This window comes from Mesoplodon densirostris, chromosome 19 (assembly GCF_025265405.1).
Source record: "Mesoplodon densirostris isolate mMesDen1 chromosome 19, mMesDen1 primary haplotype, whole genome shotgun sequence".
NCBI lineage: Eukaryota > Metazoa > Chordata > Mammalia > Artiodactyla > Ziphiidae > Mesoplodon > Mesoplodon densirostris.
In genome coordinates, this window is record NC_082679.1 from 46,443,335 (window position 1) to 46,465,437 (window position 22,103).

Here is a 22,103-nt window from a genome sequence, read left to right on the forward strand (position 1 = left end):
TGAATGCAGATAGGTCAGCCTAACTTAAAGCCAGTGGGGTTTTTTGTTTTGTTTTGTTTTGTTTTGTTTTGGCTGCATCGGGTCTTAGTTGTGGCATGCGGGCTCTTGCCCCGCAGCATGTGGGATCTTAGTTCCCCAACCAGGGATCAAACCCGCGTCCCCTGCATTGGAAGGCGGATTCTTAACCACTGGACCGCCAGGGAAGTCCCACCCCTGGGTCTTAACCATCCTAGCAGGTGCTTCTTTGTCAAACAGGATCTCCAGCATGGTTTCATTCACAGCCCGGTCCAGCCCCTCTCTCAGAAAGTATTTATTGTGGCCTTAGAAACTCCCGGGGACCTGAGTTTCCAACGTACCTTGCCCCACGACAATGACCTTGCCCCCATGGAGCCTGTGTGTTAGTTGGGGGAGGTTTGTGAGGTTTTCTTGCACTACCTGTTCATTACACTATCAGTTTAGAGCACAACTCTGTAAGCATTTTCTTATGGATAACACAGACTTCATCTTAAAAAGAGCTGAGACATTAAAATCTGTCACCAAAAACTGACAAAATGCCTCCAGTATCTTGAGGTTTTAGAGCTTTTTTCTTAGTTTTCAATGCCGGGACAAAACCATCTGAGTTTGCAACTGACAACTTTTCTAGTCCAATTCTCTTTTTATTTTTCCTCCTAAAAGAGTCTGAACAACACAGAGAGCACTCTGTCAGGAAGACCATCTCCTCTTGGTCCCCCACCATGGGAGTGGCCCCGCCAGGCAAGGTGACCAGCCCAGGCCTCCTCCTCCTGGGTTCCTGCACTCGGGCCACACTTTCCACAGTGCTGCATACACCCAGCACCGGCCGCCAAGAGAGGAGCCTGCGTGAGGGCAGGTGGTCTCAGAGCCCCCCACCCACCTCCAAGCACAGAAGGAGAGGCAGCTGATAGTGCTTGCCTGTGTCTCCCTAACTGGTTCCCTGTGAGCTCCTGCACGTGCTTATCTGCAAAGAAATATCAAGAAAACTGAGGGCTGTGAAGTTCCCTTTTCCGTTTGGCACAGTAAGGACAAGTTACACAAGCCCAGGAAAAGGGGCCTGGGAGTGACCGGCCCTGAGATACCTATGCTGGTCAGAAGGTAAGGCTGTCAAACAGAGTTAAGACCCCCAAACCACAGAGGGAAGAGGACACGTTTCCTCAAGACTCTCTGATCAAACCGGCAAACCGTCTGGGACCTCCCAGCTGCTTTGAATTTAAAAATATTCCTAGGTTTCACAAGTTAATGGCAATTTCATTCATATTTTCAATTCTTCCTGAATCAATACTTTTGCAAACAGCTTTTGGGTCCAGTGTGAAAAATATGCAAACATATTAATTCCATGTTCTCTTTCCCATATTCTACAAATATCAACATTACCAATCTTCTCAGAGGACCCCAAAATCGAAATGGCATCTTTAAAGGGGTCAGAATAATTGTTATGTTTCTATCATTAGTGAAGATTCCATTAATTCTGTAGTCATTTTATTCAACCCAGTAAGGAAATTTAAAATTTCACAGCTGCATTACAATGGAATATTTAAGTATCAAAATGAACTAGAACCAAACATGTCATGGACTGATTCCTGCCTTCCCTGGGAGCCGTGCAGCACCCGATCTTTTCCTAATCTGAGAGCGTGACTTCTACTCACTGTCAGGTTCCAGTTGATCTGGGGGATCCTCATGTGAAGGTTGAGACTGAACAGAATCAGCAAGACTCCAGTCACCACAAACGCACTGCAGCTCACAAACTCAAAAAAGTAGAGGCCTTCACACGGGGAGCACTCCATGATGGTCTCTATGCAGATGAACGCGATCAGGGCCAAAATCTGGAAAGAAAATTACAAACACACATGTACGTGTACGTTCAGCACACATCTGTGGACACACGTGTCTGCAGCATTTAAATAAAACTCAACCACCACCGCCACATAACAGTCCCGGAGTTTTTCCCCCTGGGGACAGCAGTATCATGGTCAGGAATGTGACCTGATCCAATTCCTACCTAAGAACAGGTATAGGGGGCTTAATGAAAGGATCAGATTCCTCATGTGAACAACCAAGCCCCACCACAGGACACTGACACCAGGCTGGTGCCGTGCAGCTCCTCGTGAGGAAGCAGACAGGAACATGCCCTCAACAGTTTTAGGCTGCCTCTGCCACGAGTAAGTGGACGCTGCCTACACACGCTTCTCATGTGTAGTCTCCACCACAAGGATGCCAGACATCAAGAGAGCAGGGTCCTGGTGGTGTCCATTTCATGGCAACTGGTGTCCATTTCTGCAACTACCTTGCTGGTTCAGCTGAGGTCACACAGGCTGACTGAGACCCTGATGGCTTTAGGAGAAGGATTTGTATAACCCCCTTCCCCCATTTAGAAGTCCCACCCAAAAATAAGGCCCACCTAATTAACTCACGGGCCATGCTTTTAAAAAGTTTATCACTGGACTTGATAATAAAGAGACAGCCTGGCAGTTTATAAAAACATTTTAAATCTACAAACAATAGAATCAATTTCTTTCTGGAGGACCAAAGTAACACTCTAGCAGTATGTCCCAAGCGATGAGAGATCATGAAAGCAAACAGGTATCAATGGAAATCACCAGTTTCAAAGGGAGATTTCAGGAACAGGAGGCGGCAGAGGGGCTGAGTTAGTGGCCCTGTGATCAAGGAAAAGTCAGGTGGTCTTACACCTAAAACCAGACCAGTCTTGGGCTCCTGGCCTGTACCCCACTTCCGCAACCGAGCACCTCGCCGCCCACTACCTGTCAAGCCTGTGCCAGAGCTTCCAGGCCGGACCCCCCCCAAAAGTCAAGGAAGCACAGGCAGGCAGCCCTGTGGTTCCAGATTTGTCCTTAGAACCAGCAACGTCAGCATCACCAGGGAGCTTGTCAGAAATGCAGAATCTCTGCCTCCCCTCCTTGACCTCCAGAGTCACAGTCTGGAGTGTGGGAAGCATAGGAGGCACAGGCTGCTCTGGGGCCCTTCTCCACCTCCAGGAGTCCCGCTCATGCCTTTCAGTGCCGCGCTCAGCTCACATCTTCCCCACGCCCTTCCTGACTGCACCTCTCCCCGCCAGACGTGACTGACCCCACCCTCTCCCAGGAAAGCTTGCAGGTCTGTGGTTGCGTTCCATCTATCACACGTGCCACCATGGATCTCTCTGCCTCCTGAGCTCTTTGAGGGTAGGGGCCAGTCCATCTCCCTCCACTCCCAAGGCACCAAACTCACTAACCTGCACAAAGCCAGCGAATGGGGGCCCGGGGAGCCTCTTCAAACCCACCCCAACAATTCCTGACGGACTTGTCAGTCTCCACATGAAAGGAAGGGAGGCTCTGCTTTTTCCATGCCTTTCTAACAATATGTGGTCTTTCCATATTTCTATTCTAAGTCAACACGTAACAATTATGGGCCTTACAGCATACTTTGTGCTTCTCCTAATGGCTCTCCTTATAATTCTCTACAGAACCAGACACTTTCATTCTCAATCTGAATTACATGCCTGACTTGCAATCAATTCACAAAGAAAGAGTTCATATAAGGGAAACTCCTAAAAAAATGTTTCTTTCTTTTTTTTTTTTTACCCCTGTAATTGGACCTAGTAATCTTGGGCAAGAAATAACACACATCAGTATAGAGTTACAAATGTCTCTGGTATGCTAACTTCAACCGTATTTGTGTGGGAAGGTAACATCTACATTCTTAAATATTAAAATTAAAATGGTTTCAAGAATATGCAAATCCAATTGGCAATTCAATACAGAAGACAGACAAAATTCCCTGCTCTCTAGCTCATATGCTAATGAAGGAGTTTTTAAAAAGTAGATTAAAAATATAGCATGTTAGACAGTGATAAATACAAAGAAGAAAAACCAAAGCAGGGAAGGAGAATGAAATGTAACCAGGCAAGGGTGTTCGAAATTTTAGGCAGAGTGACCACAGAAGGTCTAAGAAGGTTCTAGATTTATTACAAAGGATATTAAAGTATACGACTGAAAAGCCAGATGAAGAGATACACAGGGCAAGGTCCAGAAGGATCTCAAACACAGGAACTTCCGTCCCCCTGGAGTTTGGAGTGCACCCCCCACCCCCCAACACCTGGATGCGTTTTTGGTTCACCAACCTGGAAGATCAATCCTCAAGTTCAAGATTTTTTTATAGAGCTTAATCTGGAGCCCCTCCCCTTTTCAGAGGTCAGTGGCTAAGGCTGAAAGTTCCAACCCTCTCATCACCTGGTTGGTTCCCCTGGCACCCAGCCCCCATCCTTAGGAGCTTTCCAAAAGTCATCTCATTAACACAAACTCAGGTGTGGCTGGAAGGGATCTGTTAAGAATACCAAAAATAGGGGACTTCCCTAGTAGCAGAGTGGTTAAGAATCTGCCTGTCAATGCAGGGGACACGGGTTCAATCCCAGGTCCAGGAAGATCCACATGCTGCGGAGCAACTAAGCCCGTGCACCACCACTACTGAGCCTACGCTCTAGAGCCCAGGAGACACAACTACTGAGCCCGTGCGCCTAGAGCCCGTGCTCCGCAACAAGAGAAGCCCCTGCTCGCCACAACTAGAGAAAGCCCACATGCAGCAATAAGGACCCAATGCAGCCAAAAATAAAAAAAAAAAGAATATCAATATAAAACACCTCTTATCACTTAGGAAATTCCAAGGGTTTTAAGAGCTCTGTGCCAGAAATGGAATGAAGACCAAATATATATTTCATTATTATAAACCACAGTATCACAAGTATTCCCATGTGTAAAGATACAGATACATAAATACATACATATGCACAACTATATACATACAATAATTTAATCAATCCCCCACTGACAGTAATTAGGTGGTTTGTAATACTCTAATAAGCTGTACACTTTTTATAAAATTTATTATATTGAAGTATAGTTGACAATGTACTGATTCCTACTATATGGCAAAGTGATTCAGTTATACATATATTTCCCTGTGCTAAACAGTAGAACCTTGTTGTTTATCCATCCTATATATAATAGTTTGCATCTACTAATCCCAAACTCCCAATCCATCCCTCTCCTATCCCTCCCTCCCCCTTGGCAACCACAAGTCTGTTCCCTATGTCTATGAGTCTGTTTCTGTTTCATAGATAAGTTTACTTGTGTCACATTTTAGATTCCACATATAAGTGTCAAAGAGTGTTCTGCCTATGTTTTCCTCTAAGAGTTTTATAGTGTCCAGTCTTACATTTAGGTCTCTAATCCATTTTGAGTTTATTTTTGTGTATGGTGTTAGGGAGTGTTCTAATTTCATTCTTTTACATGTAGCTGTCCAGTTTTCCCAGCACCACTTATTGAAGAGACTGTGTTTTCTCCATTGTATATTCTTGCCCGCTTTGTCATAGATTAATTGACCCTAAGTCTAGTAAGCAGTATACTTTTTATTTGCCTGCACTTTGGCACAGCAAATCAGATTTCTTCCAGCACACTGAAATCTAACAATCACTGCTGAAGCAAAACCTATCAACTGGCCAATAAGAAAATAGGGACTGGGGGAATTCCCTGGTGGTCCAGTGGTTAGGACTCCATGCTCTCACTGCTGAGGGCCTGGGTTCAATCCCTGGTTGGGGAACTAAGATCCCACAAGCCACGTGGTATGGGGAAGGAGGGAGGGAGGGAGGGAGGGAGGGAAGGAGGGAGAAATAGGGACTCACAGTTATACTGGAAGCCAACAACTTCAAAGCACCTAAAGAATCAAAAGTAATTCAACTTATAACAATTCTGCAGTAGACAAATACACAAGGAAAATTGTACAGAGATGTTCAAAAAGATGTAAATAAGGAATAGCTATCGCAGATGCTAATCGGGAGATCACGGGTGTGCCCTTGAAGAGAGCCCTTTCCGTGTAGCATCTAGCAACTGACCAGGAGCAAATATTTGCACAGTTGATAAGTAAACTGATATTAAAACATTGTCAGGGCTTCCCTGGTGGCGCAGTGGTTGAGAGTCCGCCTGCCGATGCAGGGGACACGGGTTCGTGTCCCAGTCCGGGAAGATCCCACATGCTGTGGAGCTGCTGGGCCCGTGAGCCATGGCCGCTGAGCCTGCGTGTCCGGAGCCTGTGTGTCCGGAGCCTGTGCTCCGCAACGGGAGAGGCCACAGCAGCGAGAAGCCCGCCTACCGCAAAAAAAAAAAACATTGTCAGATTTCCACAACTATGGCTAATTATGATTGGCAACATCAAAAAGCGGGGTGTGGGGGGGACATAGCTGGCTGATTAAGGTAACATAAAACTTAAAAAAAATTCATAAACCCCCTGTTACCAGTGGTGGGAGTGTTCTGAAGGGCTGTGTTAATAACAGCATGGTTCACAGTACATCCCGTTCTCCTCCCTCAGGGCACATTGTAGGGTTGGAGACTTGTGCTGAGTTTCCTGGGGCAGATTTACTCTCAAGATGATGAAGCTTATGCTCCAACATTCCATCCATCACAACTCCTTTTCCCAGGTGGTGATGGAGTAACAGTGGGCGTTTTGGGGATTCAGCTAACTGGAAGTTTTTTTGTTTAGGATTTTCAAAAATTATTATTTATTTTTTGGCTGTGTCGGTTCTTAGCTGTGGCATGCGGGCTCCTTGTTGAGGCAGGCAGGATCTTTCATTGTGGCACACAGGCTTCTCTCCAGTTGTGGCGTGGGAATTTTCTCTTCTCTAGTCGTGGCACACAGGCTCCAGGGCGTGTGGGCTCTGCAGTTGCGGTGCGCAGGTTCCACAGTGCATGGCCTCTGTATTTGCAGAATGCGAGCTCTAGTTGAGGCGCCAGAGCTCAGTAGTTGCAGCACACGGGTTTAGTTGCCCCGAGACATGTGTGGTCTTAGTCCCCAACCAGGGATCGAACCCACGTCCCCTGCATTGTAAGGCGGATTCTTTACTACTGGACCACCAGGAAAGTCCCAGCTAATTGGAAGCTGAGTGAGAGAGACAGTGAATTTGGGTTTGGTGGTTGCTTTCATGTACGGCTATTGTAGCCTTCCCTCTGATCTGACATCATGAGGAAGAAAAAGGTGCTAAAATTCACAAGATCAATGTGTCTAACAGTGCCAAACTAAAAGTGTGGGTGGTGAAGGGGGAACGGGGTTTGAAACATACAGAGCCAGAAGTTAGCATTCTTTAGAAGGAGAATTCTTCAGATCATCAAATGCCCAAAACCGTAAGTGGACAATTCTGTTTTCATTGGTGCCTAAATGGAAGTTGTGCCCTATCAGGAATATATCCAATAACGCAGAGTATGCAATTATTAACACACTATATACCTTTCCTCCCTTTTTGGTGGGAATCACATGAAATAGAATCTATCATTATTCTGGGTTTCAGGGAATTCCCTGGTGGTCCAGTGGTTAGGACTCTGCAATCTCACTGCCGAGGGCCTGAGTTCAATCCCTGGTTGGGGAACTTAGATCCCACAAGCCATGCGATGTGGCCAAAACAAAAAGAAAAAAAGAAATTCCAGCAGTGGTACTATAAAGAGCAACTACATATATGTGGGAGATTATTATAATTTATGCATCCCCATGTATCAGATCACATCATAAAGTATCTGACAAATCTTGAACTGATAAAGTCTGACAGTCCCAAATAAAATGGCACACAAAGTTGCCTCTAATATTACTCAGGCATAAAAAGAAACGAAATTGAGCTATTTGTAATGAGGTGGATGGATCTAGAGTTTGTCATACAGAATGAAGTAAGTCAGAAAGAGAAAGACAAATACCATATGCTAACACATATATATGGAATTTAAGAAAAAAAATGTCATGAAGAACCTGGGGTAAGACAGGAATAAAGACACAGACCTACTAGAGAATGGACTTGAGGATATGGGGAGGGGGAAGGGTAAGCTGTGACAAAGTGAGAGAGTGGCATGGACATATATGCACTACCAAACATAAGGTAGATAGATAGTGGGAAGCAGCCGCATAGCACAGGGAGATCAGCTCGGTGCTTTGTGATCACCTAGAGGGGTGGGATAGGGAGGGTGGGAGGGAGGGAGATGCAAGAGGGAAGAGATATGGGAACATATGTATATGTATAACTGATTCACTTTGCTATACAGCAGAAACTAACACACCATTGTAAAGCAATTATACTCCAATAAAGATGTAAAAAAAAAAAAAAGAATATATCCATGTAAAAAAAAAAAAAAGTTGCCTCCAACGAATGGAAACAGCCTGAAGAAACAAATGTTCCAATGACAACCTCCTACACACATTCATCAATAAGTTGATGTATGCAGTGTAAGAGTGTATTGATTGTGTAATGATGTTGCTCAATACAATGGAGTGGCAAACTAAAACTTGAATTGCTCTTGTGTACCCCTAAATTTCAGATCGATTTTGTCCACTTTTTCGGAATGAACTGATCATACTAAAATTCAAATACCGTCGATCTTAGTGGAGGCCAAAAGTAAAAACAGAAAGAAAACACATTTAGAATTTGTAATTTTGTATGCTTCTCATTCTTAAATAGTCATTATTGCACCCAGTTTTGTATTTTTAATTTCATATCTTTTTCCTTAGAGTGGGTCTCCAAAGTCACATGAGTCTCAAGCCTCTCAAAACCTGGCTCTGCTTCTGACTGTGGGCAATCAAAGGTGAGTGGATAAGATATGTTACTTCTGGCAGCAGCCTTCAGGAACTGTGAGCAATTTCACCACGCTCCCTCCCCCGCCAGCCAACAGTGCTCCTGGTGGGGGTGGCCTCTGAGTAAGGCTGATGGGCAGCCAGCTCCCAACTGACCTGAGATGAGCGTGTAACATAGGGGAGAAGGAAACCTCCCTTGGGTTAAGTCATGGAGATTTTAGGTTTGTTTGTTACTTCGGCATAATCCAGCTCATGTCGACTAGGAAGGGCACCTTGGCATGTTAAATTTGCACAACAGGTCCTGGGTATTTAGTACAAAACTGCAAATTTTTACAGGATGAATATGTTACCACGCCACTCACTCTTAAAGACACCCGATCCAAATGGTTTTACAGACCAATTCTTAACAGACTGTCAAGGTAAAGATACTGCCTATGTTATTTATAAATTTATTTATTTATTTATTTTTGGCTGCATTGGGTCTTCATTGCTACACGCAGGCTTTCTCTAGTTGCGGTGAGCGGGGCCTACTCTTCGTTGTGATGCACGGGCTTCTCATTGCGGTGGCTTCTCTTGTTGTGGAGCATGGGCTCTAGGCGCATGGTTTCAGTAGTTGTGGCTCACGGGCTCAGTAGTTGTGGCACGCGGGCTCTAGAGTGCAGGCTCAGTAGTTGTGGTGCACGGGCTTAGTTGCTCCGTGGCATGTGGGATCTTCCCGGACCAGGGATCGAACCCATGTCTCCTGCATTGGCAGGCGGATTCTTAACCACTGCACCACCAGGGAAGTCCATGCCTGTGTTATTTAAACTAACAAAGAAAAGCATAAAATATTTGGAATTTCTGGGATTTATCTATGTGGTAGGACTGTGCATAGATTTTTTTTTTAACTTAGGCTTCTATTATTTTCCAAAATTTCTACGAGTACATGTTTTTATTTTAAAAATGAAATAATTTTATGTATATAAACACTTTGGGGAAACATCCAGATTTATCATGAGCTACGTGTTAGTGACCTCTAAGAATCATTCCTTATTTGTTTTGAAACCATTCATGAATATTTTAAAATGACATTATATACTTTAATGGAAAACGAAAGTCGCTCTCCAAATCCATGTCCGTCCCATTTCTTTATCAGAAGAGTTCATCATCTCCAAGGCCTCCCTGACCTCAGACCATCCTGTTTCCTGGCCACCATTGCACTTTTAGTGCAGGGAGTGGGCACATAAGAAACAGGGCAGCCTTCTGTATATATAAAATAGATAAACAACAAGGATGTACTGTTTAACACAAGGAACTATAGTCAATATCTTAAAATAACCTATAATGGAAAAGAATCTGAACAAGAATATATATACATATCTGAACCACTTTGCTGTACACCTGAAACTAACACAATATTGTTCGCTTAATTTAAAATAAATAATTCACACTGTATTTATTTCAGTAAAAAAAAAAAAAAAAAAAAAAACACTGTCACTTTTTCCAACTTCTGAAATACTGTCCATTGGTTTTTTTTTTTTTTTTTTTTGCGGAACGCGGGCCTCTCACTGTTGTGGCCTCTCCCATCGCAGAGCACAGGCTCCGGACGCGCAGGCCCAGCGGCCATGGCTCACGGGCCCAGCCACTCCGCGGCATGCGGGATCCCCCCGGACCGGGGCACGAACCCATGTCCCCTGCATCAGCAGGCGGACTCCCCACCACTGCGCCACCAGGGAAGCCCTGTCCATTGGTTTTTTTGTTGTTGTTCTCACTTATAAATAAATCAAACTGTATTTCAGTAAAAAAGAAAAAACAATTAAATATAAATTTCTTTTAACAAAAAAGAAAGGAAAAGAAAAAGGGCAGCCTTACTCTCACCAATGGGATGGCAAGGACCCTCCCCCCATGCCTCCCAAGTGAACAGTACTGTCCTGAGTATCTATGAAGGCATCTTGGAAGGTTAGACAAAATCCTAACCTTCCTTGATCACCAGTTTATCAAAGGATTTAATGAAGCTCATTTTAAAATACACCTGCAAGCAAAAATCACTGTACTTAAAAACAATTTTCAGGGGACTTCCCTGGTGGCGCAGTGGTTAAGAATCCGCCTGCCAATGCAAGGGACATGGGCTCAAGCCCTGCTCCGGGAAGGCCCCACATGCCACAGAGCAACTAAGCCCGTGCGCCACAACTACTGAGCCTGTGCTCTAGAGCCCACGAGCCACAACTACTGAGCCTGCGTGCCACAACTACTGAAGCCCGTGCGCCTAGAGCCCATGCTCCACAACAAGAGAAGCCACCGCAATGAGAAGCCCGTGCATCACAACGAAGAGTAGGCCCCGCTGACCGCAACTAGAGAAAGCCCGCACACAGCAACGAAGACCCAACACAACCAAAAATAAATAAATAAATTGGGGGGAAATAAATTAAATAAAAATAAAAACAATTTTCAGGAGTCTTAAAAACCACCAGGTGCAAAAATGACTCTCCATTTGAAGATGTCTGTCACAACGTGAATCTGTGGTGGCTCCTATGTAGCCAGACAACTTCAGTGACCCGACAGCTCGGTGGCACCTGGGGGCTTGCTGTGCTCAAAGTCTGTTCCAACCCAGCCAACACACCCCATGATACACGCACAGACAGGTAACTAACCAGGTACCAGGAGCTCAGGGAGGGGTTGAGGTTTGGAAGGCAGAGGGTCACTGAGGGTTTGGGGAACAGCAGAAGGCTCTAGAAGGCTTCCTGGAGAGCACTGGACTCAGTGATGCTAGAGAAAGCAAGAGAGGAACATTTGTGCATGGTAGTGCCTAGCTTTCCAACTGAGTTCCTTGGTTGGGGGTGAGGTGGAGGGTAGGAACAGAACCCAGCCCCTCACCCAAGTACCTTTGTTTTAGAGGTTCTTAAACTCTTCTGACCAAAGAACAGAACACCTGTTAATAGTCTCCTGAACCAACACTCCAGGAAGCATAGCTTGCAAATCAGCAGTCTGGTTTATACACTGGGAAAATATTTCTGTTGTGCTTTTTAAAAAGAAACTTTTAAGTTTGAAAACTACTGTGGCAGTCTGACTCTTCCAGTTGCAGAGAAGCAGTCCTGAATTCGCACAGTGTGCTCCGGTGTGGCCCCATGGCCACCCACCTTTGGGTTTTCTCACGCTAAGCCCCATGCTGTTTCCATCATAACAACATCCCTCCTGGTCTTGGGGTCCTCACAGCACACTGGCATATTAACAGTTCTGAAAAGGCTCACGGTAAAAAAACCTGTTTACCTTTATTTGATGTGCGGATTATGTTACCTGAACACAGAATGTTTTTATTCCTCAGCACACTTATTAATACTACATAGCGGGGGAAAAAAAACCACTACATAGCGGTGTTTGGAGAGAAATGAGTTTGGGAAACACAAAAAGCATGTGCTGGTCAGTATTCAACTTTATCAGGTCATACACAATTTCAACGCACAGACTAAAATACAGAAGCTCATTTACTCAGCAGGGTAGCAACTACTAAGGACCCTGTTAACTGTGTGGTACATACACACACACACACACACACACACACACACAGAGCAAGGTTCAAAGTACCTTCAGAATCAGACCAAACTCTAATCAGCTCTAGCACGTTCAAAATTAAAATGTCTCTCTTCCCACCAGTACTGAAAAATTATTTGAGAGATGAGACGTGGCTTGTATTTAGCCACAAAGATCCAAGAGGCAAGTTGTTAAAATGCCACTTCTTCTGGAAGACCCCACGATGTGCAGAAGAGAGAACCCAGAGAGGGCAGCAGAGGGCACTTCAGGAAGCAGCTCCATTCTTAGCACTCACAGTGGATGCTTAGATTGGGTCCTGGGGCCAGAACTGCAGAAGAGGCACAGGAGCCCTTTCCCTTCCAATTTTCTGAGTCTGGAGGCCAAGGAATTTAAGTTGCTCTATATAGGGCCAAACAACAGATCACCTTAAAGCATAAGCTCCCAGGCCAGAAGCCATGTGGCCTGATCTGCAAAGGGTCTCAAATAGCTAGCTGTGCAGTGCCAGGCACCTCAGATTGACAATGGCTTGCACTTAGGGAGCATCAATAATGTAATAAGGATGCTCTCAGGCCCTGTTCTGGGCACGGTCCCTTTGTCATCTGTGATGCTCATGACCACACCTCCATGGTGTGGCCCAGAAGCTCTGTCCCAGGCCCCAAAGGTAGTTTCTCCACATAACCTCGTTCTTCTACACCAGATGCCTAATGGTTGATTTATCCAGGGTCTAGAACCTCCCCACACCCTTGGCCATGGGAAAAAGCATCAGTGTATAATTCCTCTTCAATGAACACAGCAGGAGACCCAGGGAGCCAGTGTCACGCAGGTCTCTGACAAAGCACACAACTTGATTACTCAAAGGGATCTAACAACAGTAACATCTCACTTTTTTTAAGCAAAATAATCCATGAGTTGCTCCGCTCAAGGGACGCCATCCCATGAGGAAGGGAGATTTAAAGTATTTCCCTCCTCTCCCGAGACAATAGAGCAATGAGCAAATATTTTTTGGTTCCGAAACAAAGGAGCTAATTACAGGTGTAAGTTATTTAACCTTCAATCAACAACTTTTTGCGTGCGATCTTTGGTTCCATTGTTTTTCTCCAGCCAAGTAAACAGTGTCCAAGGTACGGATGTGAGAGATGCAGAGAATTAAAAGAAAACTACCTGCTCTGGAAATGCAGGGACACCCCCAGGAGCTACAGCCACCCAGGCCGGCAGCAAACACGAATTAGGCAGTAGTTAAGCAAAGGAGCCAAGGGGCAGAGGCAAATCAGTTCCTGATTGTTGAGAAGGAAGAGAGGAGGAAAGAGAGGGAGGCTGCCAAGGGCGCCGGGCAGTCGGAAGGAAAGAGGGGACCCGAGAGGCCAGTTCTGCCAGCCACACTCCAGGCTGCGGTCACTTCAAGCCTCTGAGGGCTTTGTGTTTGACTGAGGACAGAAGGACTCAGGCTGTTGCTGCTCCAGGGAGCTGTGTGTTGGTTGGTCTGAGCGTGGCCCAATGTCACAAGGCCCACTTCGGCCAGTGCTCTGACATGTTTTTCAAGCTGGGCTCTACTGTGTAAATGATTCTGCTATTTTGGAGTCCTAAAGCCATATGTAAGTTAAGAGCTGAACTCAGCAGATTGCATTTCGATTTCTTTTTCTGGCAAGACTCTCACCTTTCACATAAATGATCATACTTAACAGCATTAGCGAGCTCTAAGGCACACGTATTAAACCCACACGTTACTTGTTGGCAACGGCTGGCCATAGCCTATGACAGTCTCAGACAAATTAAAATAGGCTTATTTGGGGACATCCAACAACTTAAAGCACACAAACAGTATTATCCAATGAAGTGCAAAAAACATTTCCTTGTTTTTTTTAAAAAAAAGAAGTCTAGAAAACTTGATTATGTGGTTGATGATATAACTGCACATGATTTCAGAAAACCACAGGACGGTCAGCAACTTTTTTGCCAAAAGAATGCCCACAACATTTTACTGCAAATGCCATCCTGGCCAAAAAGCTACATTTTCAGACCATTTAAATTAGTAATGGAGCAAAAACAATGCACATGTAGAGGACACAGGAAACAAGCGCCTTCAAACCATACACGTCTGAAGATGTTTAACTACACTGCTGGCGTTTGGATGTTCTTTTCCCCCTTCCCTTCCCATATCCTAGCTTCACGCATGAAGCTGAAATCCCGGGAAGCAGTGTCCCATCCCCACCGTGATTCAAAAGTAAAACGCAACCCCCACCCCCACCCCCCGCTCCTTGCTCTCTCTGCTTTCATTCCCGGGCGTCTCCCGGACCCAACATCTCTGACAAACCACCTTGACAGATGGGAGGAAGGGGACAGCTTTTCTCAGTGAATGAGAAACCAGCAGGCCATGAGCAGCTTTTTGCTAAAGATTAATTTAGGTCAAAATAGCGACCTGCATACTTTAAGAGGCCAGGAGGAGGTGCGCCTAGAAAATCCAACTCAGCCTTAAGACCTACAGCCGTAACGGCCCCCAGCACCTCAGCATCATCCAACTGAGGAAGGGTCCCGCAGGAGAGGAGCCAACTTAAGTGGCCAAAGCCCAGGGCCCTGCGCACAGATTCAGAGACTTAAGAGACTCAGGTACCTTCCTCCACAGCTTAGCACATAAATCAAGGCACTACGGTTCAGCAGAGTCTTTGTAAACTGGTGTCCCTAGCGCCAGAGACAATAAGGACAGTGCTCCTAGAATGTGTGATCCGGTGGCCCTCCTAAAAAAACCAACATTTGCTGAGTCCTTCTACTGTGGGTCAAATGCTGTGCTGGGCGCTGTCACAAGATTCTCTCCTTTTATTTAACCTCCATCCAATCCTGGGAGGAACATGGTTGGTTTGCTTGTCTTTAATTGAGATGTAATTCACCCATACCATAAAAATCATCCATTTAAAGTATACATACAATTCAGTGGTTTTTTAGCATATTCAAAGTTATGCAACCATCACCATTATATAATTGCAGGACATTTCCATCACCCCCAAGAGAAACATCTTTTCGTTTGTTTGTTTTTATTTATTTAATTTATTTATTTTTGGCTGCGTTGGGTCTTCGTTGCTGCACACAGGCTTTCTCTAGTTGTGGCGAGCGGGGGCTACTCTTCGTTGCGGTGCACGGGCTTCTCATTGCGGTGGCTTCTCTTGCTGCGGAGCACGGGCTCTAGGCGCGCGGGCTTCAGTAGTTGTGGCACGTGGGCTCAGCAGCTGTGGCTCACCGGCTCTAGAGCACAGGCTTCAGTAGCTGTGGCGCACAGGCTTAGTTGCTCCGCAGCATGTGGGATCTTCCCAGGCCAGGGCTCGAACCTGTGTCCCCTGCATTGGCAGGCGGATTCTTAACCACTGTGCCACCAGGGAAGTCCCAGGAACATCGTTTTTAATCCCCATGCTATTGATGAGGAAAATGAGGGAACCATGTTAAGCAACCCATCCAGGATCACAAAGTCTCCAGCAGAGCTGAGGTGAAACCCAGTCCCTGAACCCCTCACAGCACTGGCTGCCACAGCACTGATCACCCCTCAATCCACCCATGGCTTCCGCCACTCCCTTCCTGTCCTACCAGCCCGCAAACGGTGGGTGCTCCCCAGGGCTTTCCCTCTGCTGCTTTCTCACCAGATAAGTGTACCCAACAGATTTCCCTGATCCTGACTCCCACTCCCAAATCTACTTCTCTAGTCTGAGCCCCGGATCCAGGCTGCAATACTGTCCCACTGGGCATCTCCACCTAAATGTTCCCAGGCACCCACAAATGTGAGAGCAGAAATCTCCTTCCCTGATGCAGTTAATGGCACCACCAGCCATTAGCAATAGCACTCAGCATAGTAGTTAAAGAGCTGGGACTCTGGAGTCTCACAATCCTGAGTTCTGATTTCAGCTCTGCCACTTATTAGCTCTGTGCCCTGGGCACATTGCTTCTCTTCTCTGGGCCTCTATGACTGCTTCGAGGATCAAACGTAAGACATTTAGCACCATGCCCAGCACACAGTGTTAAGTAAATGGTAGCTGTTGTCATTACTATGTGAAAGGTCCAGCAGAACTCAGACACAGCCTCTGTCTTCACCAAGCTGACTCTTGTGGGGAAATGTGTCCATGTTGTAACATATGTCAGAATTTCCTTGTGAAGGCTGAATGATATTCCATTATATGTATATACCACACTCTGTTTATCCATTCATCTGTTGATGGACACTTGGGTTGCTTTTACCTCTTGGCTACTGTGAATAATGCTGCTATGAACATGGCTGTAGAAATATCCATTTGAGTCCCTGCTTTCAATTCTTTTGAGTACATACCCAGAAGTAGAACTGCTGGGTCACACAGTAATTCTACATCTAATTTTTAGGAGTCAAAAATTTAAGCTCAATATCACTAATTATTAGAGAAATGCAAATCAAAACTATCACCTCACACCAGTCAGAATGGCCATCATCAAAAAATCTACAAACAATAAATGCTGGAGAAGGTGTGGAGAAAAGGGAACCCTCATACACTGTTGGTGGGAATGTAAATTGATACAGCCACTATTGAAAACAGTATGGAGGTTCCTTAAAAAACTAAAAATAGAACTACCATATGACCCAACAATCCCACTACTGGGCATATATCCAAAGAAAACCGTAATTCAAAAAAACACATGCACCCCAATGTTCATAGTAGCATTATTTACAATAGCCAGGACATGGAAGCAACCTAAATGTCCATCAACAGAAGAATGGATAAAGAAGATGTGGTACACATATACAATGGAATATTACTCAGCCATAAAAAGGAATGAAATTGGGTCATTTGTAGAGACATGGATGGACCTAGAGAGTGCCATACAGAGTGAAGTAAGTCAGAAAGAGAAAAGCAAATATCATATAATGCATATGTATGGAATCTAGAAAAATGGTATAGATGATCTTATTTGCAAGGCAGAAATAGAGACACAGACGTGGAGAACAAATGTATGGATACCAAGGGGGAAAGGGGTGGGGTGGGAGGAACTGGGAGACTGGAATTGACACATATACATTATTGATACTATGCATAAAATAGACAACTGATGGGAACATACTGTATAGCACAGGGAACTCTACCTAATGCACTGTGGTAACCTAAATGGGAGGGAAGTCCAAAAGGGAGGCTGATTGTATGGCTGATTCATTTTGTTGTGCAGTGGAGGCTAACACAACATTGTAAAGCAACCACACTCCAATACAAATTAATAACATAAATAAATAAAAAATAAAAAATTAAAATTAAAATAGCTGTATCCATTGAAAAGGGCTAGAAACAGTAACTCAATGACAATGAGCACCTCAAGTGCCCAGAACAAGGTCCTAAATATTATTTCCCACTAATGAACGGAAACTTCTTGGAGAAATGACTGATTCCAGGTCTGGGACAGGATGTACACAAGACAAACATATCAGAAAGCGAGGATGCTATTAAAGACGACTGAGACTGAGTCAGAAGGACACAAGTGAACTCGAAGGGGCTCCCAATGGCCAACAAGAGGACAATATAAGCATCAAAATATTTATTTATTTATTTATTCATTTATTTATTTAATTAAAATAACATCCAAATCTTGGTTTCTAAATACCATTCTTTTTCACTGAAAGGAACCAGGGCTCCTTGGAGAATTGCAGGGCTGAGGAAGAAGAGTCTGAGATGAGCTTGGAAACCTTGTGTTAGAGAATGAAGGGAACATGTGTAAAGGGGCTCTCACTGGCCAAATCCAGGACAATTCGATCATCAAAATAAATAATGATAATTAAGTATTAAAACCCACGACTAAAATATGAACTCATGAGTCCACACTGATATAAACAAACAGGGAAGAAGGGAAAATTCTTCTGTAAGATGGAAAATCCTGTTAATACAGAAAGAACAATGGATTTATAAAATTGCCATTTGGCAAAACCATCATAACAATACTTGATTCAAGCAAGAATCACCAATGGATATTAAAACTACTGAGTGAAATGCTGGAGAAATTACAGGACATTTATGTGGTCTAAAAGTATCTCTCCACAAAAATACTAATCACATAGGAAAAAACAGTAACCTCACAGTAGAAAAGCCTGGAAGACATCATTTTAACTGAGTTAAGATCACCAGTGATGGAACGAATCTGTATCATTTGCTTCTAATACAATGCACTGAAAAGAATACCTCTGTGGTATTCCTGACAATACTACAAAACAAACAGAATCTAAACAGGAGAATACGTCAGACAAACCCAAATTAAGGGACATTCTACAAAATAACTGGCCTGTATTCTTCCAAAATGTCAATGTCATGAAACACAAAGGCTCCAGACCAAAGGAGATTAAAGAGACATGACAAGTGAATGCAACACCAATCCAGGACTTTCTTGTACTATAAAGAACAGTTTTGAGACAACCAGGGAACAAGACTAAGGTGTATAGTTTAGCAATAGTATTGTATCAATGTTAATTTCCTGACTTCTACCATTGTACTACGGTTACTTAAAAAGTGGTCTTGTCTTTAAGGATTCTGAAGTATTCAGGCATAAAGAGCCATCAAATCTGCAACATATCCTCAAAAGACTTAAAATATTATAAAAATATACATATGGGGCTTCCCTGGTGGCGCCTTGGTTGAGAGTCCGCCTGCCGATGCAGGGGACACGGGTTCGTGCCCCGGTCCGGGAAGATCCCACATGCTGCGGAGCAGCTGGGCCCGTGAGCCATGGCCGCTGAGCCTGCGCGTCCAGAGCCTGTGCTCCGCAACGGGAGAGGCCACAACAGTGAGAGGCCCGCATACCGCAAACAACAACAACAACAACAACAAAACATATACACATGTGTACATACACACACATAAACAGAGGAAAATAGAAAGGATAAAGCAAATGTGGTAAAAAGTTAACATTTGGAGAATCCAGGTAAGAGTATATATCATTTTGTACTCTTGCAACCTTTATGTAGTACTGAAATTATTTCAAAATAAAGTAGTTTTAGATGACCACAAAATACTGATATAGTAAATACATAAAAATTCACAAGTTTGTATGGACATTACCAGGGGGAAAAGCCCATTGTTCATTCACCTTTGGAAGTTGCTAAAGCATCAGCTTGTTATTAGGAAAACTGATAAATAAAGGAAAAGAATCAAGCATGTACCTTGCCTTTCCTGTACAAACTGTATTTCAGGGTAATCAAATGGATAATGAGGGAAAGTTCCTTACAGAATTCCAGCTAATAAATGCAGAAGGATGGATAGATTTAGAAAATCACCATTTTGTAATGGACAAAAGGCCAGAGTTTCTCAACCCATTTGAAAACTAGAAGATGTTAACTTTGCTGGACTCAACCAAAAAGCTTTTTTTTTCTGTCTGTTCACTTATCAAAGTCATTCTTCTATCTGCCATTTGAGTCATCCTCCACTAAAGCTTTCTCTGGCTCTTTCTTCCGCCCAAACCAGTCTTCTCTCTCTCTCTCTGATTTCCTGTAGCTCTTGGTCTATACCAGTGGTTCACATCCTTGGTGCATTGGGGGATCATTTCAAAATTCTGATACCCACACTGTACCCACCCTGTACTGCAGTACAAGGTTTTTGCAAACTCAGCACTACTGACACTGGGCCGGATCACTTGTTGTAGGGATGGTCCTGTGCACTGCAGGTGTTTAAGCAGCATCCCTGGCCTCTACCCTCTAGATGCCAGTACTCACGCCAACCCCAGTGGTGACAACCAAAAACTGTCTCCAGATATTGTCAAATGTCCCCTGGGGGATGGGGGCAAAACCTCCTCCAACCTCCAATGGGGACCAGTGACCTAGGCCATGCTCATTAATGGCTGTTAGGCTACTAGGTAAAAGGATGATGAGGAATTTTACACAGATAGATCAGACATCAGACTCACAACACTTGCATCTGAAACCAAGTCCCCCTAAGACTGAGTTCCCCTGCAGAGTTTATGATTAATCTCTCTATCCAAAACTTTATACCCTTTCTTGTCTCGCCCCTGTTCCCCTCGGGACTGAGGAGTATCAGAGAAAAGGGGGGACTGAAACCAAGCAGGACTCTGCAGGACCTTCCTGGGTACAAAAGCCCCTCTGTGCCCCTGGTCCTTGTTTGTAGAAGAAGGCTTTAGTCTCCTAGGTCTTCTAAAGAGCAGACTCAACAGTTACTAATTAGAGAAAAGAGGGAATGCAGAAACAAAGGAAAAGCAGTTAAGCAAGAAAAGTAATGATGGCTTTTTTTTTTTTTTTTTTTGGCTGCACCACACGGCTCGTGGGATCTTAGTTCCCTGACCAGGGACCGAACCCATGCCCTCAGCAGTGAAAGCGTGGAGTCCCAACCACTGGACCACCAGGGAATTCCCAATCATGACTTAAATAGTTCAGCGGTAAAACAGAGTCTTCCTCAAGGGATATAGATAACAATCTGATGCATACCTTTTGAGTTAGTCTGCAGAAAACTAAGACCCATACCCAGGTGGAGTTTGGTGACTACATGTAGTTCACAAGCACGGAGCCCCCAGACTGGCTGATGATTAAGATTTCCAAAACATCACCCTGTTACCACCAACTAATCAGAAGAAAGTCCATGAGCTGATCATGCACCCTGCAACCCTCACCCCTAATGTAAGCAGATAGGGTGGGGGATGGGGGTCTCTGGAGAAAGAAAACAAGGCATGGTTTTCTTGACATAAGAGAAGCCCTTTTTGACCTAAGCCATTCTGTGATCTAAGCCTGGGCACAATGCTTGCCCTTGAACAGGTCTCAGTAATTAATGATCTTAAGGGAACAAAAGAATGCAGAAACACACAGCTGTTAGCTGGCAAGAGAAGTAACAGTAGCAAAGATAATTTTCCAGTTGTAAAGACTCCCAGTTTTGTTTCAATGATAAAGATTAGCCTGAAGTGCTCAAGCACCAGATCGGCTGGAACCTAAGGGATGATGAGGTTGACCTTTTCTGACCCTTGAGATTTCAATAACAAATTAGCTCATTTCATCAACAAATAAATAGCATAAAAGGAGAGGGAAGCTGTTGCAGACTAAGAGAGATTAAAAATACAAAGCAACAGAAGCAATGTGTGGATCTTGTTTAGATCCTAATTCATTCAAACCAATGAACACATACTGGATATTAAATGATACTAAGGAATTATTAAGATTATTAATTATTTAGATGTGATAACTGTGAATGTATCATTTGGGGGAAAGCATCTTTAACTGTTAGGGATGCATACTAAGCATTTACAGTTGAAATGCTATGGTATCTGAGACTTGCTTTAAAATACTACAGCCAAAAAAAGGAGAGGAGTTGAAGAAACAAAAATGCAAAATGTTGATAGCTGTTGAAGCTGGGTGAAAGGTATACTAGCTGATGGTTAATTTTATGTGTCAACTTGAGTGAGTCACAGGGTGCGAGTCACAGGGCGCCCAAATTAAACATTGTTTCTGGGTGTGTCTGTGAGGGTGTTTCTAGGTGAGATTAGCATTCGAATCAATTGAGTAAAGCAGACTGCCTTCCCCAGAGTGGTTGAGCATCATCCAATCTGTTGAGGGCCTGTATAGAATAAAAGAGGAAGGGGGATTTGTCTCTTTTTCCTGCCTCACTGTTGAGCTGGGACATCTCATCACATCTTTTCCTGCCCTTGGATTCATCATCAGTCCCCCTGGTTCTCAGGTCTTCGGACTCAGAGTAAATTACACCACTGGCTTTCTTGGGTCTTTAGCTTGCAGATGACAGATCAAGGAACTTCTCGGCCTCCATAATCACATGAACCGACTCCTCATTATAAATCTTTTATATCCTATTGGTTCTGTTTCTCTGGAGAATCCCGATTAATACTAGTAAATGTTTGAAAGTCTCCATAATAAAAAGTTAAATTTAAAAAGAATATTGAAGTGGGGGGGTGGGAGGGAGGGAGACGCAAGAGGGAAGAGATATGGGAACATATGTATATGTATAACTGATTCACTTTGTTATAAAGCAGAAACTAACACACCATTGTAA

General features: G+C 44.2%; 1 protein-coding gene across 1 annotated transcript in view; it reads right to left on the bottom strand.

Moving 5' to 3' along the window:
• CMTM4 (CKLF like MARVEL transmembrane domain containing 4) overlaps positions 1-22,103 on the bottom strand; it is a 67,869-nt gene that overhangs the window by 12,731 nt on the left and 33,035 nt on the right. The window contains exon 2 of the mRNA XM_060085443.1: positions 1,662-1,838. Coding sequence (XP_059941426.1) covers positions 1,662-1,838 — 177 coding nt within the window. The remainder of the gene's footprint in view (positions 1-1,661; positions 1,839-22,103) is intronic.